Here is a 21,444-nt window from a genome sequence, read left to right on the forward strand (position 1 = left end):
GCGACTTCACTGATCCAAAAGTCGATTGCAACGGAGTTCCATTACAATCCCAGTGTAGCCCGACCACATTCAAGATGGGCTTCCTCAAGTCAAAGACTACAAAGAAGACGGCCGAACAGGCCGTCGGCTCTGACCTGACAGCAGTACGTTCTTACTCGCTGTTGCCCCCATCACCCGAAACTCCACCAGATGACATGCCTCAGCTCTCTGCCATGACGAACTCTAACATCAGCTCAAGGTCCTGCCCGAAAACCCTGCACCATGGTACCGTACCAAGCACTTGCTTCTGCTCAACCTGACTCTTTTGGTTCCGATGTTTTCTTCTGCCTCGGTGGGCTTCGACGGTGCCATGATGAACGGGCTGCAGACGATTGAGCAATGGCGCGGCTATTTTGGTCATCCAAGCGCACCGATCCTCGGCACGATGAACGCTGTGTACCCCATCGGCAAGATCATGGGTCTGGTTCCTGTTACATGGCTGGCGGACAAATATGGTAGAAAGACACCCATGTGGATTGGGTTTTTCCTCCTCCTTCTGGGCGCCGCCCTGCAGGGCGCCAGTGTCAGCTTGCCCATGTTCATCGTCTCCCGTTGGCTCCTTGGTGCCGCGACTGCGTTCATCGCGCAGCCCGCGCCTATTCTCGTCACCGAGCTTGCCTACCCGACTCAGCGAGGCAAGATCAGTGCGCTTTACAATACATTCTTCTTCTTTGGGGCGATTCTCGCCGCATGGTCCACCTGTAGGCTCTTCACCCTCTGAACAGCATTGTTCTTTGGTTAACATTGTGCAGATGGAACCTTCCGCTTGCCCTCAACATGGAGTTGGAGAATCCCATCAATCTTGCAGGGTGCCCTTCCCGCAATCCAATGTGTATTCTTCTACTTCGTTCCCGAGTCACCAAGATGGCTGGTTGCCAATGGCAAGACCGATGTTGCCCGCGAAGTCATCACCCGCTATCACGCCGGCGGCGATTCATCCGCGCTTCTTGTCGAATACGAAATCAAGGAGATTGAGGAGAACCTCCGTATCGAGATGGAGGCATCCAAGGAGTCGTCCTACCTCGACCTTCTTAAGACTGGGCCCAACCGTCGGCGAACTCTGATTGCAGTTATCGTTGGTATTGGTGCTCAATGGGTATGTCTTTAATCTCTTCCGAATCCATTTCTGGGGATCGGTAGCTAACTCGTAACAGTCTGGCAGTGGCGTCATCTCGTACTACCTTACCCTCGTGCTCAACACTGTCGGAATTACCGCTACCAAGGACCAAGCGCTCATCAACGGCCTCCTTCAGGTCTTCAACTGGATCGCTGCCGTGTTTGCGGGTGCGATGATGGTGGACCGCATTGGCCGTCGGAAGCTCTTCCTGATTTCAACCGCCGGCATGCTGGTCTGCTATGTCATCTGGACCATCCTCACCAGCGTGTTCGCGAGGACAAAGGACGAGAAAGCTGGCTACACGGTGGTGGCATTTATTTTCATCTACTACTTCTTCTACGACATCGCCTGGTCGCCGTTGCTCATGGCCTACCCCGTCGAGATCATGCCGTACACGCTTCGCGGAAGGGGCTTGACGATTTCCCTGGGATCTACCTTTGTTGGTCTCATTATCGGACAGTTCCTCAACCCTATCGGTATGGCAAATCTGGGCTGGATGTATTACATTGTCTTCTGTTGCATCTTGGCAATTCTGCTGGTCTTGATCTGGTTCCTCTTTCCTGAGACCAAGGGTAGGACTTTAGAGCAGATTGCCGAGGTTTTCGACGGCATGAACCATTCACTTGGTATCAGTGGTGCTGGAGAGGAGAAGTTGAAGGACGATTTTGTGGAGGTTGAAAACGTTGCGGATAGAAAGGTCTAGAGTTGCGGTGGCTGCACGTTCAGAGCATACCCGAGCTTCTAAAAAGCTTTTCAATGCTCCTCCAGTCCTAATTGACAAAGTTCCTGTTCGCATACTAAATTTCAAGTCCTGATGAATACTTGTGACACTTGAATGCCTTCTGATTGCAACACAAGAAACCGCAGAAAGTGCCACCATCAGGTCTGGAGCTCCAAGCCGCATCACGTTCAGTTTTAAGCAGATAGGAAAGTACCAGAAAAAGATATTTAAATCAAGGCTTATTCCACACGTTGGAAACTTTGAACTTCTGTGTTTGTTGGGTAGCATACCGAATATGTCATACTTTACTGGCTCGTGTCTTTGCGGTGGCATTTTTATGTCGGTTTCATCAACCCCCATCATCGTATTCACATGTTTCTGTGACCACTGCTGCAAAGGCGCGGGAGGCACACATCAAGTGGTAAGTGCAGTAACGACTACAGCCCCGAAGTCCCAACAGAAGGCTGAAGCAATGCAGATTGCCAAATTTCCCCATGGATCGGTAGCTATTACGTCCGGTTCAGACCTCGTCTCCCACTTCACACTCAGTAACACCTCGAGCGGCTCACCCAAAGAAAAGGCGTTCTGCCGCGTCTGCGGGACCCCACTCTGGACGACCCCCGCATCAGCCCAGGGGCAGTTTCTCCTGATCCGGACGAGTCTCCTGGATGGTGGGTATGTATCCGTAATACACAGGTTCGGATAGGCGAATTGAAGCACGGCGCTGACCAGTCTCGGAACAAGATCCAACTTGACGCCGGAGGCTGAAATATTTGTGAAGTCACGGCCCGCTTGGCAACACGCGGTGGACGGAGCTGTTCAATGGGAGGGCCTGAGAAGATAAGCTAGTGTGGTTTCCGTAGTCAGTGGATAACCCCGGACATGACTCGGACAACATCCGGAAGACTAGACTAAACGAATCAGACAGCGTTCCGTTTTCCGTGCTCCGCCAAAAGCGTCTTGTGACCCACTACGTCGTTCAAGAGTCTCCCAAGTTTCTTCAAGTCGCGTCGGAACTCGGCGGCGCTCCCAGAAATTGTCCTTCTTCTCCATCCAAACATTCCTGTCCGACCCCGAACTTTGCTTATTCTCCCCGCAATCTCCTATCTTGCTTTGAAGAGTGGTGTCCGAGGTCCATGATTAGACTTGGCCTCCAGCGTCTACCTGCTTCCGAGCCGCTCACCACGTCATTCCGAGAGGACTCCTCGTCTCTCGGGAGGGGCTCTGCGCGTTGAGATACCGATCCCCACGTGCGTGCGCCCGCTATCGTTCCAAGCATGGCCAGCGGCGGGATGGAGAAAACAATGGAGCCCAAGCCGAAGCGGATCAAAATCGATGTGGCATGCGAGGCATGTCGGAGGAGGAAAGTGAAGTGCGATGGGGCGCGCCCAGGTGAGTTCTCGGTGAGTGGTCTCGTCCAGCCAGTCTGATGTGCTCCGATGCTTAGCTGGTGGGGTTCGGCACGGAAGCAGAAGTCTACTGCGGCGGCTTCTAGAACGTTTCGTCTCTTCCGAAGCTGAAGTCAGCTGATTATGCGTATGCTAACGCTGCGATACAGCATGCGGAAATTGCTGGAAGAGGACGGACCTGAGAAATGGCTGTACCTACAGCTCAGAAACCCCGGAAAAGCCGCTTCCTGCTAGGGAAAGGACTTCAGATGTCAGCCCGGGCAACCCTCAGATGACGTTGCCCAGCATTCTTCATACCCCAGAAGCAACCTTTGCGCAACCTCCTCTGCCTCCCGGTCCCCGGCCCAATGCCACGCCAAAGTCGACGACATCGTCCGGTCCAGACCTGACAAGGCGAGGCCGGATGGATCGCCATCCCATCACCCCGTCCGATGCAAGTCCCTCGGTCGTGGATTCGATGACAACTGTGCGGGAGGATGGCACAGTGACTGGCGAGTACTTCGGTAGCAGCAGTGCAGGCTCCTTCACCAACCAGATCAAGGCAGCGATAGATGCCAGATTGGGATCGGCAACGGAGACTAGAGGACCAAGGGGCTCTATCTTCAAATCATCACTCCCTTTGAATGGAGGAGGCCCAGGGGGACAAGCTGACTACGTGCTTCCGGCGCGTAAGCAGGCAGACCACTTGACGGACCTATACTGGTACTACGTTGATCCTCTGTACCCCTTTCTGGACCGCCAACGGTTTGACCATTCGTATCGCGCCCTCTTCGCTGGTACATCACTTGACGCGGATGAACGAGTATTCGTGAGCATACTAAACATCATATTTGCTCTCTCTACCCAACTGATCGAGTCTATGCCGCCTGAGCAAAGGGACTCATCAAGTCAAGGGTACTTCACACGTGCTCAAGACTTACTGCAACTTAGTCTTTGGGATACAGGGTCTGTTGAACTCATTCAGTGTTTGCTCATCATGAGCCAATATTTGCAAAGCACAAACAATCCTCATCAGACTTGGATGATTGTGGGATCCTGCGTGAGGATCGCACAGGGCTTGGGCCTGCACCTTCCGGATACTGCGTTGGAACTTTCAAGTGAGCCCGAGAGAGACTTGGTCCGACGAATATGGCATGGCTGCATTCTCATGGATCGGTGAGTCCGCAACCTCACCTGTTGTGAATTCATCCAGCTTATACCACCGTCCAGGATGATTGCCATCACGCATGGTCGACCAGCAATGATCTCAGATCATCTAGCATCGACTGTAGTTCTCCCTCCGATACCAGACGGAGACGCCCAAGGCGGAAACACCGTTAAGCTGCATCGCCTCAGGTATCAAGGCTTCTTCGTGAAGTCGCTAGAATTGTACGAGGTCATCAACCAAGCGGTTCTTGCATTCTACACCACTTCACCTAGATTGAAGTCGCCCACATCACCCAGTCATCTAGGCCAGCACTCTCTAGGCCAGCACTCTCAAGAACGACATGAACTTGATCTGGGTGTTGCCTTGCAGCTGGATCAGCGCCTCACGAAGTGGGAAAAGAACACACCGTCGTTTCTGGCCATGGCTGAGCCAGAGACTCAGTTAGATGAGGTCTTTCGTAGACAGGCTGTCATTCTTCGGATACGGTAAGTCTTCAGGCTGGGGAGTGAGGGCTCATTCCTGACACATAACCAGACTTCTTCATGCTCGAATGTTACTCCTGAGACCAATGCTCACACGCTTCTGTTTGTCTCAATGCCCCGACTCAACACAAGCTCACGACGACCTCTCGTCTCGCGTCATGCAGCAGTGCGCTATGGTCTGCGTCGAGGCAGCGCAAAGCCTCATCTCAGTCATTGTCCAATTCCAACGACACGACGGCACGCTCGGTCTTCTTCCCGCTTGGTGGTATCGGGTCTTCTACATCTACACAGCCGCCACGGTTCTCATTGCAGCCAGACTACGTCCAACAGTCTTCTCTTCCCTCGACATTTCCAAATCCTGGAACCAGGCCATGGCTCTTCTACACGATCACGAAAGCCTCGGACCTTCACCCAAGAGATGTGCTGCGGCACTCCAGATTTTATCGACCAAGATGTTTCAGGAGCAACCGCAAGCAACAACACTCACCAACTCTGAAACCAATCCAGCCATGCCAGCTGTTCCCAGCGAACAAGAGACCTTTGACATGCCATTCACGTACATGGCACAAGACGCAGCATTTGACATGGATGCAATATCATTTGATGTCAATGACTTCTCTTGGCTAAACAGTATGCCCGGAAGTCTGTAAAAGATGCTATCAGGCATCTCTATGTATATAACAACATTCATTCATCGCAAAGATACCCGTTCAATGATTTAACCCACCCAAACTGAGCCCTTCTGCAGCGGTGACTGGCGAGGTTTTATTCGAACACCATCTTGTTCTTCACACCACCCAACTTGCTTATCCTGACCTCAACGACATCGCCATCGTTCAGGTACTTGGGCGGCTTCATACCCATAGCAACTCCCGACGGCGTTCCCGTGAGGATCACGGTTCCAGCCGTTAATGTTGTACCCTGGCTGCAGAAGCTGACAATCTCCTCGACGCCGAAGAGCAGATCGCCTGTGCTCTCATGTTGTCTTTCTTCGCCGTTGACAAATGTCTGCAGCAGAAGGTCGCTTGCGTTACCAACAACCGACGGAGAGACGAGCATCGGGCTCAGCGGGGCGAACTTGTCGAAACCCTTGCTGAAGCACCACTGGGGTACACCGCCGGCCTTGGCGGGGTCTCTTTGCCACGCCCTTGCTGAAACGTCATTTGAGGTGAGGTAGCCGGCAACGTACTCAAGAGCCTTTTCTTTGGGGACGTTCTTGGCGTCCTTTCCGATCACAAAGGCCTTGTATCATCATCAGCTTAAGTTTCGATAAGTGAGGGAAAGTTTCTTACCAACTCGCCTTCGTAGTCCACCGTGCCGTCCTGAGCGACCTTTGGAATCGGGACATCCTCATTCCAGGCGGCGACAGAGGTCGCCGGCTTGATGAAAACGGACGGGTATGGTGGCGGTGTTCGGCCGCCCTCCTTGACTGTCGACTGTTAGCCTGTCACCGCGATCATTGTGCCGACAGGGGATGTAACCTACTGTGCTTGACGTAGTTCAGACCAATACACCGAACAACCGGAACATCCTTCGGTGCCAGGAGGGGTCGCAGGGCCTTGACGTGCACGCGTTCGCCCTTGGTCAGGGTTGAGACGGGACTTGCGCCATCGAAGACCACGGCCCACAAGTCATTCTTGTCCAGTCGCTCCGTCAGTTCCGTCTCATTCTGGATGTCAGGCTCGCCAAAATGCTCGACATCGTTGTCATCAACGAAGCGGACAAGACGGTTCCAAGACATGATGGGCAGGTGTTTGTTTCTATTTTAGCAACAACGATGCCGTTTCGCCGCAGTTCTTGGACAAATCTCTCTTTAAAGCGCGTTTCTGAGATGATGCTAATGTTCCCCTCAATGGTCCCTCATTGGGGCATCTGTAAGATGAGCCAATCATAGTTGGTTCCGGTGGTGGTGGTCGGGGAATTGTGCGACGCGTCGGAACTCGGAATGAGGCCAGCTGCATGCGCCGGACCCGTCCCGGGTGGCGCCGTTCCGCACCTTTACTGCGGGCAAGGGGGTCAGCAATCCGGGGATAATGGGGAAACGCTCCTTGATAACCTCCGTCGATGGTCCCTCAAGCACTCAACTTCATCTCTTGAACTGCGCCTTTTAGATCAAGCCCTTCAAGCTACATTCTCACCATCTGCAATCTCCAAATCATTTTGACTTCGTCACAAGCATAGTTAAGCACTTGCATACCCCCGAACGCCATCATGGACTCCCCTCACGAGGATGACCAGTCGGCCAAGGCCATGACCGACTACCTGCAGCAGCTCCCAGCCCAACACCTCGAGCCACTATGGTCCCAGATGAACGTGATGGTGCCACCAACGCCACAGCCGGTCGCACGGCCACACATCTGGAAATACGCCGACAACCTCCCTCTCCTGCACAAGGCCGCCGAGATGGTGGGCGAGAAGCAGGCTGAGAGGAGAGTTCTGATGCTGGTCAACCCTACCATGCGTATGTTTTGACAACACCCACAATCTCACTATCGAGACTTACACGTTGTAGAATCGCCTTACACCACTGACACCATCTACGGTGGTCTTCAAATCGTGAATCCTGGAGAAACGGCACCAGCTCACCGACACATTGCTTTCGCCCTCAGATTCATCATTGATGGAGAGGGCTTCACTGCCGTCGAGGGAAAGAAGATGCCTCTTAGGAGAGGCGATGTAGTCGTCACGCCCGTCTGGCATTGGCACGACCACGGCAACGAGAGCGATGCCCCCATCATCTGGCTGGACGCCCTCAACCTGCCCCTTTTCAGATTCACTCCTGTTCACTTTGCGGAACAGTATCACGAGAGTCGTTACCCCAGCGTGTAAGGACGATCCCATAAGCTTTATGGATCTGTACTAACATCCAATAGTTTGACTGAAGACTGCGAATGGAGGCATCCATGGGACAAGGTCGAGGTCGAGCTCGAGGCCCAAGAGGGCCCTCACGCCGTCTACCACTACACCAGCAACGGAAAGCCACTGTCCCCCATTCTCGGCGCCCAAGCTGAGCGCATCGATGGCCACCACACGACGAAAGAGGTGCGCGAGCAGGCCTCGTTCCTGTACCACTGCTACGAGGGCCAGGGGCAGACCATTGCGGAGCCGCCATCAGGTCCCCGGGTCATCTTCAAGTGGTCTTCGAGGGATACGTTTGCCGTGCCTGCGTGGTCCAAGATCCAACATATCAATGAACTTTCCACAACGGCGTACCTGGTTGCTGTGAGTGATAGGCCGCTGTTGAGCAGTATTGGCTTGATCAAGCCGGAAGCTTCGGTGTAATGTAAAGGAGCGAAGGCTCTGGTGATATCGGGTGGGGTCATACGGAATACATGAGTTAGTCGAGTTCATCAAGCGAATGTTCAACCTAGACTGTTCAATACACAAGGAAGTCACATCTTTCACTGATCGATTACGCTTGACAATAATGTGGATTTTGTGAGAAAAGAAGAAGGACGATGTACCCTCGTATTCAAGCTTAGAAGACTTATCTATCCATCAAAGCCAAACCAATTTCGGCATGAACACACACCGAAAAAAAGATCAAATTTAAGATGGGGAGCTACACAACAACACCCGACTATCCGAGATTCATCTGCGTAATGTCGGACGGTTTGTTCTTTATGTCCGACGACACCAACACAACCACAGAGAGATCCTGTCCCTCTGAGCCCACTCTGAGTTTTGAGGTGCACGTTCCGTCTGATTAATTCCCATTCATCGAAGAACTCCTGTTTCAACTGATATTTGCTCTTGTAGTGCAAGAGAGCTACATAGGTACTCAAGCACGCATTCATTGTACGGGATTCCTTACTGTCGCCGGAGCCTCTCGCTACCATAATGAAGCACGGTATCCAAAGTCACATCTTATTCTTTCAGAATCTTGCAATCATGGAGGACTGGATATCAATGCTCCAATCCGCTTCATCCGGTAGAAAACATGTACGTCTTCGTGCGGCCAATGCTCCATCTCAAATTCCCACGTGAGATAGAGTTTCGTCCGGGACACAAGGGCCAATCACCTAAATCAATCGGAAAAGGAGGTTTGAGTATTCTTCCAATCCCGTTAACACAGATTCCTTAGTCTTACGAGCAGTTGTTTCAAGGGAACCTTGCTTACCGTCAATACCCTGCAACTCTTTGATCTTCGCGCGTACGAAGCATGGGCCGTGCCCGTTGAGTACTGCTCTTCTCGCACGTCTTGGGATGAGTTTCCTGCTTTACCGCCAGTAGGGCGTGAGTTTCGTTCCCAGCCTCCATAGACAGTGAGCATCTGGGAGCTATTCGTTCTACAATGTCCCTCTCGTCCGTAGTCTCCTCATCTCCATGACGTTAACCGCGATGCCACGTTCGTCACCCGGCCGCACTCGTTCGATGGCGATTTTGGACTTGTCAACGCCCTAGACCTCATGGCGGACAGGAGCGCGCAAGTCATCGCCGTGGCCATTCTGTTCTTGGTTTTGACGTGGCTTACGGTCGGCCTGCGGATCTACTGCCGGACGTTCCTGGTTCGGTGCATTGGTAATGATGATAAGGTGATGGGAATACTCTTGGTATGTGTTGACTGCATGGCTGACAGATGTATTCAAGCTAAGAGATCCACTTGTAATAGGTGCTGTTCACGATCTATCTAGGTTTACAGGTTTATGGCGGCACGCGTGGGATAGGTCTTCTCGATGTCGACCTGACCCCCCAGAAGAAGCTCGAATCACTCAAAGTCAGTTCCAACATTCTTCAATCAGAAACGTACTGACACTTATGCCTCCTAGCTATGGTGGATACTGGAACTGCTCAACGTCTGCTCAACCTGCCTGGTCAAAATCTCCGTCGGCTACTTCCTCCTCCGCGTCGCAATAGAACGCACTCACATCTTGACGATATGGCTCCTGATGGCTGGAACAGTGGTCTTCGGGACGACGTACCTCCTCATGGTCGCATTCCAGTGTCGACCCGTCCCCACGTACTGGGAGGAAGGGCCGCGCACACCCGAAAAGTGCTGGCCGCGGCAGGTCATCCTCATCATGACCATCGCAGCGACGGTGATCAACACGAGCGCGGACTTCATCTTCGGCACGCTCCCGTGGTTCATCGTCCGATCCATGGACCTGCCCCTAGAGACCAAGATTGTGGTCGTCGGTATACTTGGTCTTGCCGCGATGTAAGGCAGAACCTCTCCCTAGTGTAGTACTCTACGCAAGGTTCAAGGCTGATGTCAGTGGTTGCATAGCGGGAGCACGGCTACGATCGTACGGGCATTCTACATACCAACCCTACTCGATGGTGAAAACTTCTTGTGTACGGCAGTTCCTCCATGACACCGCCACAGTAGCGCGTCGTACTAATCAAGGTTCTGCGCGTAGATGAGACTACCAACTTCGCGATCTGGAGCACCGTCGAGCCAGGAGTGGGCATCATCGCCGCCTCCGTCGCCACCTTACGGCCCCTCTACAAACTCGTGGTGACCCAATTGCGCCGCACCGGCTCCAGCGGCTTCCGGAGAGACCAATGGCGCCAACGGCAACAAGCCCGGCGAAACGAGACAAGCCGCCAGGTCAGAGCGGCACACAACCTCGACCTCGAGAATCCACCACCAACCGACACGGCCCTCACGTCGCCCCAGGGCATCTTCGAGGTCAACCCACCGCCGCTGCCTCCGCTCAGCAAGAACACCAACTCGACGCTGAAATCCAGGACGACGACAGACGGAGGGGACCGTCATAGCCACAGCACGCGCCGTACGTTGACCCTGATGGAGTTCCCTCCGGCATTACGGTTGAGCGACGACTTCCGCCGGACTATGCAACGGCCGCTGGAAGAGTGGCTCGCAATCATAAGGGTTGGTACACTTCAGATTATCGTATTCCTAGTTCTCGTGGACTGACGAAGTTGCCAAAGGCCGAAGAAGCCAAAGACCCAAAAGCTGAGGAAGAGGGAGACGAGCAAGACGACAGCGATGAAGAGGAAACCGAAACCCCTCCAACTGTCTTATCCCCTCCGCCGCCGCGAAAGTCAATCTAGTAGAGAGCACAGCCTCGAATCTTTCAAAACCGAGTGTTGAGAACCGAGGTGGGAAGGAAATGGCATCGAATATCAATTGGTCCATCACATGATAGAGAAGGGACCCAGTAATCCCTCACTATGTAATAACCGACAGAGGGTGAATTGCGCGCCGAGCTCGAAAGCACGACATTATACCCAATGTCGAAGTATCGTTTTCCACATTACTCCTGACATATTCCTCATATCCAAGTACTTACTAGTTGTGTTATCTACCTGTCCACCTGAAAAGAAGGAAGTTTGGCGTACGGAACGAGCAAGTCGCGCCAGGAGAAAGATGTCTGTCCACTAACTATCTAATGCTAAGACGTGGCTGAAACGTTGGTTGAATTGGTGGCTCCCTTTGGGGAAAATAGACATGCCTCTATTCACCAGCTTTAAATCCAAGCGACATGGCAGCAAAGGGGGTGAGCACAAATGTCAGTGTTGATTTTATATATCTGCTGTTGTATGAACATTCTGGCCGTCAATATCGTCGCTCATGCCGAATGATAGGAGCTTATGAGTTGCGCGCTTGTCTCTCAACGACTGCGTAGGTAACGCATTTCTCTAGATAACATTAGGCGCAGGTTTGCTCACCACAGCAAGTACATTCATAATAGACCGCCTTTCTTTTGCCATCAATCTGAATATCCCACCTGGGGCCGTCACTCACTAGCGATTCATTAGTATGTACCAAGCAAGGTCATCGCTGTTTATCTCTATCGCATTATTACTGCAAGCATGAAATTGTTATCGCGTACGTTACGATTGAAGCTATCGCTACGTACTCATCAAAGGTTAGGATCGCGTACGCTATATTCAAAGCGTCGAGCATAATACAATCGAGGCGCTAAGCGCGCCCAATAAAAGTGTGGCTTGCGCTGGGATTGAAGTTGGAGGAGACACTGCCCAGCTTGCCGACATACCAACACTGCCCGGCTGGTAAATATCTTTTTACAAACACCATCGTAGCCGCAATTTGCGGATAATACATTCGTGCTTTTGATATACTCCAATCTCAAGTCGGAATCGTGCCTGGTCTTTGTCACAAACACTCCGATGTCTAGCAGAGTGGGACGGACCAAAGGGCAGCCAAGCCCGGCACCGGATCCGGAAGATCAACGGTGTCCGTATAAGAATTCCTGGAGGGCGAGTCACACAGAACGACACTGGATGGAAAAAGATTGAACATGTAAATGCCCCGAATTTTTCACGTCCAAGGAGATCTCCGAGAAACATCGTGTACGGTGTGGCTTCCCCGACTAGACTTTTCCCCTTTTACCTAAACAGTCCCCCTTGCTCAAAACTCCCACAAACGTGCCTGCCATATGGGTATCTATGCCAGTAACAACCAATTTCCACCCACCCACGCTCTTCCGACATTCGTACGTATACATTACGCAAGATCACTAGTCCGTATGATCTTGCTCAATTCCTTTAGCTTCACGGGCTTTGTCAGGAATAGATCAATGCCGCTCGCGAACGCTTCCTCCTGGGCGCTCGCAGACGCCAAACCCGTGAGTGCAAACACTTGGCATCGAGGTAGATTCTTCCTCGTCTCGAAGACGCGGATCTCTCGGGTGGCTTCGAAGCCATCCATGACGGGCATGGATATATCCATGAACACGCACTTAATTCGGCCTTCGCTTTTCTTAAAGGCCTCGACGGCTTGTTTCCCATTCATTGCTGTCGCATACCTGTGGCCCAGCTTCTTCATATATTCAGACAATATCTTCAAATTAATTGCGTTGTCGTCCACCAGAAGAAACAAGTTTTGATCGTTATCGCCTTGGTTGGATGACTCATCTGGCTCCCGGTTGTCAGGTGTCGGTGTCGACGATCCGTTGGGAACTGGCCGCTCCGGTAACGTCCCAATCCTGTCGTGTTCGACATCTACGTTTTTGGCCGTATCTATTGACTCTGCCGGTCGCAGACTTGGAATATTGAAGTATTCTGTGTCATCGGGGGCGGGTTCCTTGCTCATGGCTGCTGTCGATCTTACGTCTAGAGAGTCTAGAGCGGATGCATCGTCAAGGTTGTCCCGGTATTCATCTGTGGCCAGTGACAATGCTGTCGGTGTCTTGATAGCGGAGGCCTGCATTCTTGTCCATCGCCTAAAGCTCAGCAACAAGATTCGTGCAAGCTTCCTCGGCCCAATGCTGTGGTATTGTTAGTCTGAAACCGGCAAGTTGGGATCGTCAAAACTTACGGCTGAGATACGAACTCCAACACAACTCGGCGGATCGTGAATCGAGGAGAAGTCGCCAGTTGTCTCGCAATCAAGGCATTTCGACATACCACGACAACAGGAGTGAATCCACCACCATGTCTCTGTTCGAAAAGAAGACGGTCAAGATGCCGTTCTGTTGCCAATATAAGGTCGGGAAGGAGCCTTTCCAAGGAAGATGCGTCTATAACCTGCATCTCGAGCCAGTCACGGCATATGTTTTCAAGTAAAGTTGCCTCACTTGATGTGTTCGTCGAAATTTCGTCATCCGCTGTGCCGACGTTTGCTGAGAACCCGAGGAGGCGTATCCTGAGGCCTTTCAGCTCACTCACCTGGGCTCGGAAATCATCAAAGTTGACAGTTTTCGGGATGCTGCTTTTGGGCGATGGGGTTGACGCCTCCTGTAGTGGTAGTTTGACAGTAACCTTGGTGCCTCGATTGAGTTTGCTCCAAACTTGGATCGACCCTCCTAAGCGAGTGACAACGTCCTTCACTAGACTCAAGCCGAGGCCCGTACCAGCTGAGAGGTTGTCTTCTTGATGGAATGGGGCATATAGGTGATACCGTAGATAGTCTTCGGACATGCCCTTCCCAGAGTCTGTGACGACGATGTGAATTTCTCGAGATCCAGGTCGTGAGGAGTCCAGCTGGATCACGTTGACGTTGACGAAACCCCGTGTGGTGTATTTGAGTGCGTTGCCAAGGATGTTGAGAATGATCTGAGACTTTTAGTCATGGACGATGAGGGAACCAGGAAACACAACTTACCCTTCGAAGTGCACCGGGTTGGGTGTTAAAGCGCCAGGAGGCGGCTGGATTCACATCGTACGTTACCGACACATCGCCCAGCAAGATCTGAGAATCGCCGCCATTGTTGGTTTCTGATGACATGTTTTCAAGCGCCTGCATGCTGTCGAGCCTATGCAGAGCATCAATATCACCATGTTCCGAAGGTCGGCTCTCTGTCAACCGCGATACGGCAAACCGCTGGAAACTGAAACCGGCGCACACACTCTCGATGACCTCCTCTGCAAGCACGTCAATGTTAACGTTGCGACTAAGGGACATCATTCCGGCCTCGATGGTGAGTTTCTTGTCGACGTTGCGCAAGCCCCGATCGGCCATGCCGGAAGTGCTCTTTCGGCGTCCAGTCGCTGGTCTGAGGAAGTTTCCAAGCTTGCTGTAGTCAAGAAGATGATCCATGGTGTCCAGCAGGGTCTTCCCGCATGTTTCTACAGAGTGCAAGACGTCTCCCTGAAACGCATCGAGGTTTGTATCTTGCATCAGCTCTGCGCCAAGCAGAATACCATGCAAAGGCGAACGAAGCTCGTGGGATAGAGAGCTGAGTAAATCAGACTTCGCCTTATCTACCATACGAGCATTGTACTTGGCAACTTCTGACATGATAACAGTTCCGAAGGCTCGTAGGTAGCTGAGCTCGCTCTCGATGGTAAGAACGCGAGTGGGAGTTTTCGTGTAAACAAAACCACCCGAATACCATCGCTGTTTTTGAGCGTCCCAGAGAGGGACGAGGGCAACACTCCTAGCGCCAGAGAAAAGGGTCATGAGCATCTTCCCCTCATTCTGACGCGACTGCAGCTTCTTGTTCCGTTTGCGAGACCGTTCAGACATTTGCAGCTCGGAGAGCGTTTCCTCGTCCACTGGAGACAGCGGTGTCGCCAAGTCTTCACCTGAGAAATCAGTCGACTGCAGAGACCCATTCTCGTCGAAGGCAAAGATGCGACCAGAGGGATACCGACGCAGCAGCTTGGCCAGGAAAAGCTCCGAAAAACGACGTTGGTCTTTGGGAGTATTCTGCCGGTCAATACTGGACGTCAAGGAATTCGAGTGGCCAAGTATACGACAAGGCACATCCGCCTCGTTGTTATAGAGAGTTTTTCTTGAAGGGAGTCCGCTGCTGTGCTCATCGCTGCTGGAGGAAGAGCTAAAGCTTCCCGAGGTCTTCGTCTTGGTGGCCAAACCGGCAAAGGAACCAATGCTGGCATCTAGAAACAAGGCACCTTCGACCTCGATACTCTCCCGGATAATGTTCGCCGCCTTGGAGAAGATATGGTTGATGCCTTCCTCGTCGCTGGTCTGGCTTGCTGTCTCTGTTATTGTCTCTGTCGTTGGCAGTGTATTGTCAACCGAATCGTCCGAAGGAGATGATGGACGCCGATGACCTCTCTGTGGAGGCAGGGAGGGGGACTTCTTCGGGCTCGGAGTTGAGGGCGTGGCAGAGTCAGGCGTAGACTCATCGTCATTGGCATTCTCTTCCTCTTGGCTGCTCTGGAGCCGTTGCTGATTTTGATTCAAAGCACCTTCGACAGATTGGTCGTTTGCGTGACTTTGCGACGCTAGCTTGGACATGGTGGATTTTCCTTCGACGAAGCTTCCCATGCCACGAAGCATCCTCACCGCCCTATGATGCCTCTGGACGGTACGTTTAGAATCTAGGTGGTCAGTCACCATTCTGGACAAACCCTCCAGAAGCTGGATAGAGTTGAAGCCCAACTCTTGCCGCGGGTCGGCGGACCAAACAGAGAAGACGCCGATGCTGACACCTCTGCGCGACTTGATAGGAACGCCCGCATAGAAACGACAGTTCGGCCACTGCATGCGCAGAGACTTGTCTGAATATTTCGGGTTGCTCGCGAGATCTGAGATGATAGACACGGGCAGTGCGTCACCGTCAGACGACTTGTGTCTGGCGGTGCTGTGCGCGAGAAGGACGGACTCGCATACCCCATGTGCGCGGGGTAGATGGGTTCCGCAAAGCCACAACCGTTCTTCGGGATCCAAGTGGGCGGTGGTCGCATTCGGGGCCAAAAGTAAATTTGGTGTGGCTTCGGCTACAATGTATTGATACTTGCGGTCGAAGAGGGATATCATGGCACGAGAAGCTCCCATTCGCAGAGCGCCCAGCTGGGCGAAGGCAGTAAGGGAGGCATCAGGGCAAGCCTTGATCTCCGATGGAGGAATAAGGTTGGCAGGGTCGTTCTTGCGCGATGCAGAAATGAGGGATGTGTCGTATCTGCGGCAGCATTAATACGACGGCGACGAGAAGGTCATTAGGAAGCGAATGCCTACCTGAAAGTTTCGCGCTCCCGGGCGGACTCGAATGAGGCTTGGGATTTGCCACCAACCATGGCTGGAGACATTACCTGGGGGTTTCCAGGAGCCTCCCTCCAGTCGGCGCTTGGGACGATACGAGGCGATGGAATGATTCAGACAATCGACAGGACATTCGGGGTAGGCAGGCAGCGCGGAGGATGTAGAGGGCGGTCGGTCGGTGGCGTGGGCTGGATGGCGGGGGGCCTTGTGGTTGAGGTTGGTTGAAGAGGGAAGGAAGGCAAAGGCCAAGCTTGGCGGCGAAGAACTGCGATGGCGGGTCGGAAAATTGGAGATTCGGATGGCAAAGTGGCATAGGAAACGCCGTCTCCAGCAGCTGCTGCTGTGTGGTAAAGGTAAGTTGGCCGTGACTGATCCAGGTCGAGTGCGTGCTCTGCCGTGCTGCGCTGTGCTGAGCTCAGTACGATATGGCCAGGTCTAGACCATGTGTCTGCTGGGATTGCCGAGTGGTACCCTGTCGAACAGAGAGAGACCTTGTTCCGCACGGGATGGATTTCAAAAAGTCGACTGCTGCGGCTGCAAAATTGCGATGGAGGAGTTGGAGCGGCTTTGGCGCTTTCGGCGGAGAGCACTTGAAGAGATACGAATGCGACAGGTCGACCGTGTCTGGGTTTGGAGTGTCGTGCGGGTTGTGCAGGATGGACGCGAGGATCGGCGCGCCTGTTCCGATTGATCGTGACAACGATAGGTATGTTGGTAATATTGGGGACGATGGTGGAAAATGAGGAAAATGCTGTCCGGAAAGCTAAGCTGCTGAGCTGCCCTGTTTGGCACCTCCACTGGACTTTTTTACTTTCTGGCTGCAGCCATCTGCATCTTGGCGGGACCTGGAACTGGGGGAGGAGGGGGGGGGGGGACAAACGGAACACAGACAGAACGGGAGGAGCTGGGGACAGGAGATGGGCGACTGCCAGGCTGGAACAGGGAAGCACCTGCGTAGCCGTACTGTGCGGGTTGCAGTGGCAAACATTTAAGTGGAATCGGGAAGTCGCCATGTCGAGCGTCAGATTTGCATCACTCGCCCCGCGAAAGTCCTGTGCTGCACAGTGCCCAAGCAAAGCGCGATTACCTTGTCCCGATGCTGCTGCTCGCTTACCTAAGGCAGGGAGGAGCAGGGATGGAGGCGATGGTGTGGTCAGAAGCCCCACAGTGCCCTCCCTCGTCTGCCATCCGAAATCACGGCAAGTCATCTTTTGGGTTGCGGCCATCGCAGTGATTCGATTCAATGCATTGGCAGCTGCACACTCAACAGACAAACCAATGGGCTGCCCCGCGAAACACGACTACCTACCACTCCAATGGGCACGGCTGGTCGAGATCCTTTCTTTGGGGTGCGCCATGGACTGACTGTTCCAGACCACACCGCTGCCGCTGTGCGACGCTCGACCCCTGCCTGGCATGGCATGCACATGTCGCTCAAATACGACCTTGCTTGAAGTTGCTTGAAGCAAGCTGCTTCGGCTGGACATGAGTGAGGGGTCACGATTTTCTCCAACGAAGCTTTTCCCCCCTTCGATTACCCCCGTGTTGGAAAGACAATGCCCATCTATTCGTTTTTGGGGCTTTTCGATACGAACAACCATACGAGGCCGTCATGTCGAGACGTTGGACGACCATCATTGCCGAATCAGGCTCATCCTGCCCCCGAAACGTCTGTCGCAGTTTCACTATCTCGCGCACAATCGGTCCATCCTTCGCGAAGCCGTCGCGGGCAGTCATGTGTCAACAATCAATGCAAAGCTGTCGACAATGTTCTGCTTGCTGAGCGCTGCTCGAATTTCGGCATGCTGGCTTGAAGGTTTTCTTCTCTGCGAGGCTGAGGCAGGCAGAAGCGTTTTACCACAAGTGGCAAGTGACGAAGCGGCTGTTGCACCTCATCATCGGGCCTTCCGACGGCAGTGGCTGTGCCAAAGTTTCGGCGCGAGACGGTCGTCAACCTGCTGCTCGGGGCATCTTGGCACGTCAACAACGCGGGAGATGTTGGCGGGGTCGGCGCCCGGGGGCGGGAGATCACCGGACAGTGACCCTGTGCCTGTCGTCGAAGGATCGGGTCCGAAAGGCCATGTTGTTGCCCGAAAACCCATGCCAAGGTGGCGCTTGTCAAAGTGCGCCCATGATCTGGCAGCGTGATCAAACTCACTTTTCAGGAAATGGCGCAACTTCACGCGACGCAGTGGAGAAACCTGTGTGATCGGCATGAGCACAGATGCCAGATCGTCGGAAGTTTTCTGCTGGAGGTTTCGAACTGGCACCGATCCTCGAAATTGCTTGGCTGCCAATCCACGGCAAGACACTTCACTCCCCTTTGCCCAAGAAAGAAAACACTGTCGATCTCGTCAACAAACGGCGTCGGCGTTGGTCTTGGTTAACTCGACAACGGGAGGCAATTTGCAACGTGCATGCGGATGCCCAGAGATGACCGCGTACCCGAAAGACAGCTCGAAATCAATGACGACGGCGCGGAACATGCCGTTCGACGAACTCGAGGCGAACGCGGCTCGAATACCTCGACGCGTCACTATCGCAGACCAAAAATAGTCGTCCGATCAAACTTCGACTGGTCATGGTCGATGTGAGGGGCAAACGACAATACCCTCAAAAGCTCAGCCACAGCGATGATGTCAATCTGCCTCCATTAGCATTCGGTCCCGAGTATCTCAATGTGAGCCGAGCCTTTCGGCGGATGAATCTTACTCGAATGCCAACATCTTCAGATGATGTATCGCGGCTTCTTCCGCCGTCGCACGGCTTTTTCGCCTCCGGGATGAACGGACGAATCCGGCTGATGCAGCGGACGGGACGGGATCCACCCCCGGCCGTTGGGCGGAGCTCTCTCGGCATGCCTCATGTCGGTCCGTTCTCTAGGGGGGCTCCTCTTGACGGGACGGCGCCGGCGCTGCTTCGACGCGACGATCAGAAGACCGTCTCTAAATCTTGTCTGGGACCCTTTGCCAATCTCTTCGCCACGCATCTTGTGCGATTGGTGAGCCTCTAACGCGCGGCCATGGCTGGTTTTGTCGATCAGGGACTGACTCAAACTGCGTTGAATCACAGTCAACATAGTGTTTGGACTGGAGGAGAGAAGGAAAATACGGCAGAGCCAAAACACGAGCTGAGAGTCGTCCTAGGTATCGTCAACTTTCTGCTGCGAGACCCTTATTTCTCGCCAATCCTCCCGCGGTGCTTCATCCCTTTCGACTGCATTAGACGGCGTTCGGATCGCGGCTGCATGGATCGCAAGCTGTGAAGACTTGAGGAAGCATGTCGGAGCTGGCATCGCCTTGCAATCTGATCTCCATATTCGGACGCAGCCGTTCACAGCTGTGACGATCTTCACCACAACCATATCATCTCGGCGGAACTGCATCGTCTGGTTCCGCGGTCCGAAAAGACGCATGAGTCGTGATGTGCTCGGGATCCCTCATGGCCCCTACTCATCCCACACCAAACAGCGAGCCAGCGAATAGACATTTCGAGACGGCGACTGGTTGATAGACCGGCTGCTTGCACGCTTGGTTTTCCGTGTGTCACAGTCGCACTTGACGACGATCGGTTGCTGTTGGACCAACAGTCCCTGAGTGATTTTCTGGACTGCTTTCCCCCTCACTGTCTGACTCCGGGCCTTAATACAACTCAAACAAGTTGAGACGGAGGCTTATGTATGAGCACAGATGGACCAGTCGCTGAGCGCAAGCCCAAGTGGCCATGAGGCAGGGGCCCGTGCCACGGCTTGGCCCTTTGCTGCCTTCTGGACCGTTTTCACCCCGCGGCCGGTCGGCTGACAAGCGTGACATCTTCAGGCGCTGTGTGGTTTCCGCGGGGACTTTGTTGTGCTATGCATGTGCAATGTTGTGCTCGCGCACTTTTTTCTTCTCCTCTGATCTGCCCAAGAGGCGTTGATGATGAGACGAGGTGGCGCGCTGCTGTCTCACCCAACGATCCTGGCAGCTCGTGGGTATCAAGGCAGCCAACGATTCACACTCGCAAAGGTCTAGGCCTTCGCTGACTGGCTTGCCGCTTTGCTGCAACGACTCCATCCTTCCAATTCCCCACTCCAGTGCGACGTTGTGGTGAGAGAATGAGGAAGTGAGGGGGAAGATGCAGTGGTAGGGGAGGGGGCGTTTTCTGGCGGCCCAGACAGTCGGTAGCGAATCCTTGTGTTGGTGGCACACCGCCGATCTCCCGGTGTCGACGGTTACTGAAGGCTGCGGGTGGAGGGGCTGGCAGTAAGCAGCATCGAGGGACTACCGAGGGCCGGAAATGAACGGCGTCAACCCAGGGTCCCAATCTGTCCCAATCAAGGCACCAGCACTGTCGGCTATGGGATACTATTGACGGTCCCGAGGGCTCGGTTGCAGAACAGCTGGGAATGCGACAGAAGCAAATCGATTCACATTTGAGCCACTGTTGTTGCCACGACGAACATCTCAACTCTGACTGTTGGGAATGCGCGCGGGCGATGGGGGCTCAGAAGAAAGGACGAAGAGCTCAGCTCCAGCCTGCCGCGCAATGAGTCTCGCCCGCCCGTTATCGCCAATCAAACGGTCCACCACCCATTCGTCTGCTGTACACTGCGGCAAGCCGCGCTTCGAGTCTGGCGAGGTGAGCACTTGGACACCCAATGGTCCAGCCTGGGTGCGCCACTGGACGAGCCAAGTCATTCAGCTTGGCTTGATGGCTGGCGTCTGGCCATAGACTCTGCACATCCCCTTGGTCGAGCTACTCTGATACCAGACTAGACCTGGTAGCTCCAACCTTACGGCGTGCGACCATGATCAATCAAGAGCGGACCGAAGAAGAAGGAAAAAATAAACCGCGAACAGTTGGGCATTAAACTCCCAGTTACGAGTCTGCATGAACTCATCAAACTGCGGGTGGAAAGTGTTTTGTGAGTCTTGCCTCCCTTCACTGCCCCCCTGGGATGTGCAGGCTTGGTTGCTTGGCTAGGCTATGCAGCGCCCCCCTTTTTCTTCTTCATCAAGTGACCTTGTCCAGTGCTGCTCCCACTGGGACTCTTGGCCGAGTTCACCCCGCAGACCTGGTGCTGACGGAGGAGGGATGATGCTGGACGCTTCCGTCAGTGCGGCTCGCTGGGTGCCGCGACATACGGCGTAGTACCCGGCTCGTCCAC

At 53.6% G+C, this 21,444-nt stretch overlaps 7 protein-coding genes across 7 annotated transcripts; 5 read left to right on the plus strand and 2 right to left on the minus strand.

Moving 5' to 3' along the window:
- Positions 1-74: 74 nt before the first annotated feature.
- On the plus strand, positions 75-1,859 carry CGCA056_v007359 (Lactose permease; the record flags this gene model as incomplete). The annotated part of the gene is made up of 4 exons (XM_037322608.1): positions 75-143; positions 239-740; positions 792-1,135; positions 1,194-1,859. 4 exons carry the CDS (start codon positions 75-77, stop codon positions 1,857-1,859), a joined length of 1,581 nt encoding a protein of 526 aa, XP_037179353.1.
- Positions 1,860-2,214: 355 nt separating this feature from the next.
- Positions 2,215-2,721, plus strand: CGCA056_v007360 (uncharacterized protein; the record flags this gene model as incomplete). Its single annotated transcript, XM_037322609.1, has 3 exons — positions 2,215-2,298; positions 2,356-2,552; positions 2,622-2,721. The coding sequence occupies 3 exons, from the start codon at positions 2,215-2,217 to the stop codon at positions 2,719-2,721; spliced, it is 381 nt and encodes a 126-aa protein (XP_037179257.1).
- A 460-nt stretch (positions 2,722-3,181) lies between these two features.
- Positions 3,182-5,565, plus strand: sor3-1 (Sorbicillinoid biosynthetic cluster transcription factor sor3; the record flags this gene model as incomplete). Its single annotated transcript, XM_037322610.1, has 4 exons — positions 3,182-3,269; positions 3,436-4,441; positions 4,496-4,918; positions 4,968-5,565. 4 exons carry the CDS (start codon positions 3,182-3,184, stop codon positions 5,563-5,565), a joined length of 2,115 nt encoding a protein of 704 aa, XP_037179256.1.
- Positions 5,566-5,680: 115 nt separating this feature from the next.
- Positions 5,681-6,656, minus strand: fahd2-3 (Fumarylacetoacetate hydrolase domain-containing protein 2; the record flags this gene model as incomplete). The annotated part of the gene is made up of 3 exons (XM_037322611.1): positions 5,681-6,157; positions 6,208-6,344; positions 6,401-6,656. 3 exons carry the CDS (start codon positions 6,654-6,656, stop codon positions 5,681-5,683), a joined length of 870 nt encoding a protein of 289 aa, XP_037179255.1.
- Positions 6,657-7,126: 470 nt separating this feature from the next.
- On the plus strand, positions 7,127-8,197 carry sdgD (Gentisate 1,2-dioxygenase; the record flags this gene model as incomplete). The annotated part of the gene is made up of 3 exons (XM_037322612.1): positions 7,127-7,376; positions 7,428-7,740; positions 7,789-8,197. 3 exons carry the CDS (start codon positions 7,127-7,129, stop codon positions 8,195-8,197), a joined length of 972 nt encoding a protein of 323 aa, XP_037179254.1.
- Positions 8,198-9,324: 1,127 nt separating this feature from the next.
- Positions 9,325-10,933, plus strand: CGCA056_v007364 (uncharacterized protein; the record flags this gene model as incomplete). Its single annotated transcript, XM_037322613.1, has 6 exons — positions 9,325-9,468; positions 9,528-9,632; positions 9,685-10,073; positions 10,143-10,210; positions 10,276-10,751; positions 10,811-10,933. 6 exons carry the CDS (start codon positions 9,325-9,327, stop codon positions 10,931-10,933), a joined length of 1,305 nt encoding a protein of 434 aa, XP_037179253.1.
- Positions 10,934-12,350: 1,417 nt separating this feature from the next.
- Positions 12,351-16,330, minus strand: mak1-1 (Peroxide stress-activated histidine kinase mak1; the record flags this gene model as incomplete). The annotated part of the gene is made up of 4 exons (XM_037322614.1): positions 12,351-13,113; positions 13,164-13,900; positions 13,950-16,215; positions 16,272-16,330. The coding sequence occupies 4 exons, from the start codon at positions 16,328-16,330 to the stop codon at positions 12,351-12,353; spliced, it is 3,825 nt and encodes a 1,274-aa protein (XP_037179252.1).
- Between the last annotated feature and the right edge of the window lie 5,114 nt (positions 16,331-21,444).

This window comes from Colletotrichum aenigma (genome assembly GCF_013390185.1).
Source record: "Colletotrichum aenigma strain Cg56 chromosome Unknown KSG_Cg56_contig04, whole genome shotgun sequence".
Classification (NCBI taxonomy): domain Eukaryota; kingdom Fungi; phylum Ascomycota; class Sordariomycetes; order Glomerellales; family Glomerellaceae; genus Colletotrichum; species Colletotrichum aenigma.